General features: G+C 43.1%; 1 protein-coding gene across 1 annotated transcript in view; it reads right to left on the reverse strand.

Moving 5' to 3' along the window:
* The window catches only part of LOC111221323 (glutamate receptor 1-like), a 56,481-nt gene extending 50,769 nt beyond the window's left edge, over nucleotides 1-5,712 (reverse strand). Inside the window, exon 1 of the mRNA XM_022744679.1 lies at nucleotides 5,644-5,712. Coding sequence (XP_022600400.1) covers nucleotides 5,644-5,683 — 40 coding nt within the window. The 5' untranslated portion in view covers nucleotides 5,684-5,712. The remainder of the gene's footprint in view (nucleotides 1-5,643) is intronic.
* Nucleotides 5,713-6,000: the final 288 nt, after the last annotated feature.

The raw sequence follows: 6,000 nt of genomic DNA on the forward strand, positions 1-6,000 counted from the left end.
GTCTGATTATATTATTGCATTACACAGGAAACTGCCGCGTACCGACAACGACCTTTTGGCCCTCGAAGGTGAATCTGGTGTTAAAACCATCAGTTTACTGTGATGTGAGACAAAGAATGGATCTGTCTAATGTTTGATATGATTAAGTTGTAGATTAACTGTCTGTCGATCGACTGATTGATTAATCAACTGTTTCAGCTCTAAAAAGAAGCGTTTTATTCTCCTTCTTATGCCGAGTCTGACGACCTCTTCATATCAACATGTCCTCCCTCTCTCTCTCTGCATCATGTGTGGAGCTGCAACAGTTAATCAATTAATTGATCAATCGATCGAAAGAAAATGAATCGCCAGATATTTATGATCAATTTTCAAGTAAAAACTGAAATTTCTTTTTATTTCTTCACGTCTCAAATGTGAAAAGTAGTTGTTTTTCTTGGTCGTAGTTATAATTAATTTAACTTTGCTAAGGGAGGGGCTACGACACACACAGAGAGGGGAGGGGCTACGACACACAGAGAGGGGAGGGGCTACGAAACACATTGCGGGGAGGGGCTACGACACAGTGAGGGGAGGGGCTACGAAACACAGAGAGGGGAGGGGCTACGACATCAGAGAGAAATGTCAGCGTAAATGACATCAGAGAATGAAACACGTGCACATACATTAGATAAATAAATAAAACATTTCATTTTGTTATTTTTTAAATTATTTTATTTTATTTTTTAAGGCGATGGTAGGAAGGAAACTCTGTCCTCCCTCTCTCTCATGTTTTCCTCCCTATACTCTGCCTCTTTTCTCTCTGTTACTACAACCCTCCCTCCCTCCCTCCCTCTGTCTGTTGTTTTCTCCCTCGTCTGTTGTTGTGTGAAATGTAAAACAGACTGAGCTCTGCCTCCTGTGAGACTCGCTCCACAGTCGGAGCGGAGCAGCTCGGCTGCATCTGAGCTACAAAAACAAATATGTGTGAGAGAGCAGAGACTCGCTCCCAGCTCACACTCACTTTTATCAGGAATTAGTCTGAGCGACGCCGAGCTGCAGGAGCGACAGCTGCTCGCACGGAACGACAACCAGCTCACACAAAACAGACATGACACGGTTTCATCAAGTTACAACAGCCAGGAGCGCTAACGAACCACGTAACATCAGGGGCCTTGATAACGACCCCACAGAGGTTAAAAACCCGGGTCTGGAGGTGAAAACCCAGGCGACTTTGGCCCCTTTTTCTCAGCTTGTTCAAGGCGGGAATGTGGAGCCTTTATTTCATCTCGTCGTTCTAATCAATCAAACACTGTGGCTCCTCCCCCACCGCCCAACAAATCAGCTGCTGATTTGTTCCACCATTGTCAATAAGAAGCTTCTTGACGTTACCGGTTCTTGGACGACACAGATGATTTTACTCTGACATACGATCTTCTTCTGAGATGAATCGTACAGATAGCATCATTAAAAGTTTCTATATTTACATATTTAATTTCAAAAGTTCAGTCTCTGCTAACCAGACCATGTTAACTGTTAGCTAGCCTGCTAACTGCAGCTGGAGACAGCAGTCCTTTTTCTGCTCTGCAGCTCTGCTCGGTTAGCTTAGCATAGCAGCACATGAACCAGTTATCCACCTGATTAGAACAAGAACTGCGATCACCAGCTGCAGTCCAAGTCTGTCTGCTGGACCAGAGACCTGCTGCAGGCAGGACAACCCCAGGTGGAGCGAGCTGGTTATCAGTCAGAACTTTCAAGTTAAAATGCTTAAATATAGCAACCCACAAATAAATAAATAACAGCGCTGTCCAAACAAATTCTCCACATCAACTAAGCAAAACGTCTGATTGGTTGTGACACAGCTCGTGAGCAGAAGACAGCACTGTGGGTGAAGAGAGGGACTTTCAGAATAAAACCAGAGCGGAAACAGGATGCAGATGGTGGACTGTGACCAGAAAACACTGTCATGTGATCTTTTGGCCTGATCACCCACCACCTACACGTCCGCTCACATAACCGCATCAAGTGTTGTGACCTCAGCTCGGACAAAGACTAGACTGAAACTGAAAACCAGGTCCAGATGTTAACGAGTCGAGCTAAACTACAGCAGAAGATTGTAAAGAAACAACACACGTTATATTATACGTTTAATGTTCACATTCAATCCAGTGTCATTTGTGTTATTTGATGAGTCTGTTTAGCCTCAGCTTCCGTGCTTCTCCTCAGACTCCAGCTTTTGCAGCTCAGTGTGTCACAATAATCTTATCAGACGTATCACTGACGCCCCAGAGGAAAAAAATCCTGCAGCTCACAACTGTGTTTTCTTTACCTCCGATTCTGAGATTACCAGATCTAATCTGTTTCTCCTAACACCCCCCCGGACAGGCAGGGGTGTGTCAGGTGTGGAAATCCCACCAAAGACACAACATGCGGCGAGCTAACACCAAGCCAGAGCTTTGGATCATATCAAATGAAATATCATGTGATTAAATGCCATCTGCCTCTGATGGTAAGTTTCCCTCTGATGCCAAACCGACGCCGTTAACGGACGTTTTTTTCTTGTGTGTAATCAGAATATATCTTCACCCTCCAGCAGGAATATAAGAGTCTTTCATGAAACGACAAAATACCGTGTTCACCAAACTGCAGCCAGATTCTCCTCGCTTTAATAAAGAGGTAAACTGTGGTTCTATCAGCGTCTGCACAGTGTGTGTGTGTGAGTATGAGCTTTGATGTCTGCTCTGATCAGGATGTTTCACCTTGCTGGGTTAAACTCCCCAAACGCTCGTGCAGTATTAAACCTCCGCTCCGACCAAATCAAAGGAAGAGATTCTGTCAGATGAGATGAAGACGACCTCCTCCTCCTCCTCCTCCTCCTCCTCCTCCTCCTCCGTGGGACCCTGTGCAGCATCACTCAGCGGAAACACAGGCACTTGTTACGGCACTTGTTGATTAAAATAAATAAATAAATAAATACTGAGAACAGTGTGTTGAGGTTCAGAACATCAACCAGGAGCTGGAGGCACAGCGTGGGATTTGGCGGCTCTGCTGGGCCCTAAAAACTAAATGTGAGAGAGCGTCGTTAAGGAACGCCGGAGCTCTAAACGCCACTAAAGCCTCTGTGATACGCAGCAAGATTTTGTTTTCATCTGGAAGACGCAGAGCAGGACGCTACGTGAGGCCGTTGAGGGGGGAGGGAGGGGTTATAGTCTACAATTAAAGCTTTTGTTTTTCGGATCATTCCAGTGTTTTAAAGACTCTCATCGACAGATTAAAAAAAATAAAGGGATTCAGTATTCTGGCAGCGTGGAGAGTTTCCACAGAGTTCACCGTGTTAAATTTAATACTTTAAGACCTTTTTAATACCACAGAGAATGTGATTTAATACCTGTTTCCCCACAGTGTGAAGGTATGATGGGAAACCTGAATAGACAAAGTGGCCTTAAATTCTTTATTATCATATCACAGTTTTGTTCCTTTCAAATCTGTAGGTTTTACATTTATTCCCAATGATGTAACAATTAAATTAATAAGACCTGTTTGGCTACTGTTTGGTTTAGTTAGTGAATAAAACCAGATGTTCACTTCCAGAGGAATTAAAAGAACGACTCAATTTAAGTCCTGCAGGAAATATAAAGGAAAAGCTAACTATGAAAAAAATCTGAATAATTAATACATTTCAGAGTCTTTTTGGTGTCGGAGGGAGGGGGGGCTTTGAGTAATGACCTCAGCATTCCTGCAGTCCTGGTTACCGTCCTGAGTCTGTCAGCAACAGATTAAGACAGCCGCTAATGTCTGTCGTCGAGCCGAGGGTCATTATTACATGTGCAGATTTAAATACAGGTGTAATGAGGCCGGCTGGTAAATTCAGCGTTCTGGGCAGAACAAAACAAGGTCAGCACATTGTTCTCCGCCGCTACTGCACTGTACTCAACGCTCCCCGGAGCCGGAGTCCATTTAGTGCTGAGCTCCCTCTGGTCTTTACATCCATTTACTGCAGCTGTCTGCTCTTTTAAAGCCGGCCCTCATTTACCTCTATTTTCTCTAAATCCCCCATCTGCTGAATGGAGTCTTGGTGATGGAGGAACGAGGCACTGACCCGTGACAGACCTGCAGCGAGGAGTCTGAGGTCACACTGACAACACACCTGAAGAAGACGTTACTGTAAATAACCAAAGCTACCCTAAGAATCGACATGTTACATTAAGTGAGGCTACAGCAATGACTGTCTCACCCTTATCTGACCTTTAATAGACCAAATGATTAACCAACACAACAACGGACACAATGTGTTTTGGCCTGGATCAAGATTTCAAGTGTTTTTTGTGGCCATGTGCCTCTTTCTTGACACTTTCTCTTGACTATTAATTAAAGTAACCAATTGAAAAATAATAAATTACCTTGAGTTTTTGCTACAAGGCCCGCTATGAGACGATGATCTTCACAGCTACAACAGCAGCAGCAGTGAGAGTGTTTGCTATAGGTCTGATGGTCCCACCATAACCAGATACCAAAACACATTAGAGCAAATATTACCGTCTACCGAGGGCAAGAGAAAATATTTCAGGCTATTGTAAATGAAATTTAGACTCTTTATTACCTTTTAACGCCTTTTCCTTTAGCAAACTACACTCTAGATTTTTCAAAACGCTTGGACACATCTAGAGCCGCACCTAATGATTACTTCCACTATCGATCAATCTAATGTATTATTCATTCGGCTATAAAACGTCAGAAAATCATGAGAAATGCCTGTTAGTCCACAGTGACGTTTTCTCTGGTCAACTGTACAAAACCCAAGAAAAGGGTCGAGTACAAACCGGACAATCGTAGAAAACCATCAAATCTCCAGCGCTGAGGAACTGGAAACAGAAAACGTTTTCACATTTTTGCTTAAAATTGACAAAAATTATTATTTGATGATCAAAATTGTTACCAATTAATTTTCTGTCAAATGACTAATTAATTAAATGTGTTAAATCAAATGTGATCAAATTCATGCTTTTCTGGAAAGTTGACCTGCATCAAGACGCCACCAGGAAAACATGTGCTGCAGGTGTTTGATGCTACTGTGCTAAATAGGTAAATAAATAAAGTAAACAACTTCACAACGTACAACGCTTTCCAGCAGGTGGTGCGTTGCATCCACTGCAGCTCAAACACACTCACTGAAAACAGTGAATTAAAAATATGAGGTCAAACAGATCTACATGAGCCAAGAGTCTTTGTTTTCTTGCAGCTCTGTGATACAGTGAAAGAATTATTCAGGTGGACAAATGGAAACACTATTGAAGCAGCAATATAAACACACAACCACCGAGAACGTCACAACACAATGCAACTGGAATAAAAGCCTGTCTACGAAGTGTAAGAAACACTGAGACTCAAACACACAACCAACACACTGCAAAACCAAAACCAGGAGCCGTTTGTCAAACCACAAGCTGCAGAGATATTGATGATTCTCTCTGGATTCAGCTCTTAAATAAAGTCATCTGATCCTGCTGAGCCAGTATTATAAACCTTGAAACTACATCCACGTTTGGAGGAATTACTCCACCAACATCTGTAGTGAGTCGTGTGGATTCTTGGAAATCAACTTTTTTAAACTAAAAGTTTCAGAGTCTCAAACCCATAACACAGACTTTGATTTGTTTCTGAACTTACAGGCGTAGGTCATGGCGAAGCTGCTCCCTGTGTCCACCATGTCCACTTGTGGTACCAGCTTGGGGATGTCCTGGTGCTGCGCCAGGGCAAAACGAAACACCTCGTACTCGTGGGAGCCGGTGGGGAAAAGGCCGCCTGTTCAACAGACAGACACACACACACACACACACACACACACACACACACACACACACACACACACACACACACACACACACACAGAGGGAGTTACTTCCTGTCCCGAGACACATGGACAAAATAACTGGCTGAAAATGTCTTTTTGGTTAAAAAATACTTCTTGTAAACTTCTTCTAAATGTGAAGATTTGTTGCTTTTCTTTGTCATTAATGAGGGTGA

Source organism: Seriola dumerili, unplaced genomic scaffold, assembly GCF_002260705.1.
Source record: "Seriola dumerili isolate Sdu_G_001 unplaced genomic scaffold, Sdu_1.0 BDQW01000086.1, whole genome shotgun sequence".
NCBI classification, from domain to species: domain Eukaryota; kingdom Metazoa; phylum Chordata; class Actinopteri; order Carangiformes; family Carangidae; genus Seriola; species Seriola dumerili.